The sequence below is a fragment of the Mesitornis unicolor genome, unplaced genomic scaffold, assembly GCF_000695765.1.
Source record: "Mesitornis unicolor isolate BGI_N332 unplaced genomic scaffold, ASM69576v1 scaffold12, whole genome shotgun sequence".
Taxonomy (NCBI): domain Eukaryota; kingdom Metazoa; phylum Chordata; class Aves; order Mesitornithiformes; family Mesitornithidae; genus Mesitornis; species Mesitornis unicolor.
In genome coordinates, this window is record NW_010171007.1 from 81,678 (window position 1) to 83,137 (window position 1,460).

General features: G+C 38.3%; 1 protein-coding gene across 4 annotated transcripts in view; it reads right to left on the bottom strand.

Annotated features, from left to right (window-relative positions):
* Positions 1-702, bottom strand: part of OSBPL6 (oxysterol binding protein-like 6) — a 48,220-nt gene extending 47,518 nt beyond the window's left edge. For all 4 annotated transcript variants that reach the window (XM_010179860.1, XM_010179861.1, XM_010179859.1 and 1 more), the window contains exon 1: positions 601-702. In XM_010179860.1, the coding sequence (XP_010178162.1) occupies positions 601-702 (102 nt within the window). The remainder of the gene's footprint in view (positions 1-600) is intronic.
* Positions 703-1,460: the final 758 nt, after the last annotated feature.

The window sequence follows — 1,460 nt, forward strand, 5'->3', positions numbered from 1 at the left end:
CAGGAAGTAATACAGCCCTCATCTCAAAGGGATCCTGGAGAAAAGACATATTACATCCACATAGACAAGGCTCTCTTGAAAATGGACATCTAACATAACTGGACTAGTACTAAATGATGTGGGAAAATCAGTGTACATTTGTAGAAACAAAATTATATTTAAAATGTTGGGTGATTCCATAAGGGATGAGCAATATGATATTTAAATTGAATTGAAATACCACTTTGTAAAAATGTAATACATTGCTATAGTTAGATTTACAAGAAGAGATATTCAGAGGACACAAAACAATTTGTAGCAACTACAGGTTCATGCAGCTAAAGAAACCACTACCCAAAAGACTTTGAGGATGTTTCATGCTTGTCCATGTGATTATGTCCCTCCCACTTCAGCGCTACACGTGGTGCCCATGTTGTTTCTGAATCTTTTTCAAGCCACCTTAGAAAGTGAAAAAATATTTTAAAAATCAACAGTTCTTGGCTATAGTGATATCATCCAGTGCTGTAAGCAAGTGAGTTTAGAGCTAGCGAGAACAGCCACATTACAGGAAAAAATGAATCATTTCACCAGATGTTACAAATGTCTAGAGCTTTTCCTTACCTGCCTCCTGTCCCTCTGAGACGATGATGAAGAGGAGGCACTTCTATGTGATGGAGTAGATGTTTTGTGAGCTGGTGATATACTCTTCTCCTCTGAACTCATCTTTGCAGCAAACTCGTAGTAATGATCTTGTGCTCTTATCACTCATGTACAAAAAGGCAAGGGGTAGTCTTCTGCATCCTTCTGTTTCACAGTTTATGGGCAGCCAAAGAGAAATTCAATCTCAGCTGAACTGCACCTTAATAATGAAAAATGTGAGAGAGTGAATGAATACACCTTCACTCCAAAGTAGCTCTGCAGAAAAGAAATCTGTTGACAGTCACTATTTAATCTGACAGATAACCCAGTTTTTTTACTTTTCTTCCTAACAACTACCCTGTAGAAACATACATTGTTCTGCATTCTCACAGAAGATGAAAGTGGTATTACATTATTTCAAAAACCCCTATGGAAAGGCTTAAGGAACTTACTGCAATTCTCAGACAAAGTTTACAGATCCTTCATGGGATTATGTTGCATAATATCCTAACATTATCAAGTAACTCCTTAGGACTTCCTGTACAACACAAACACTACTGAACACTCTGTTGTAATCAGTACTTCTTAAAAATCTTGCAGTTAGATTCAGGACTCTGCAAGTTGGTTTCTGAAAGCAGATCCCTCTTTCAAAGGTAGTGGCCTCACTGAAGGAGTGGACAACTCGATGTCACAAATCAGCACCTTTCAGATGGTGCAGAGTTCACCACACACTCATGTCTTGTTCTCAAAGATGACTGAAAGAGAATACAAAATGTTTCAACCAGAAGACACTTTCAGCCACAAGACTGTGGCCAGGGGGTATTAATTTTCATCTGGACCAA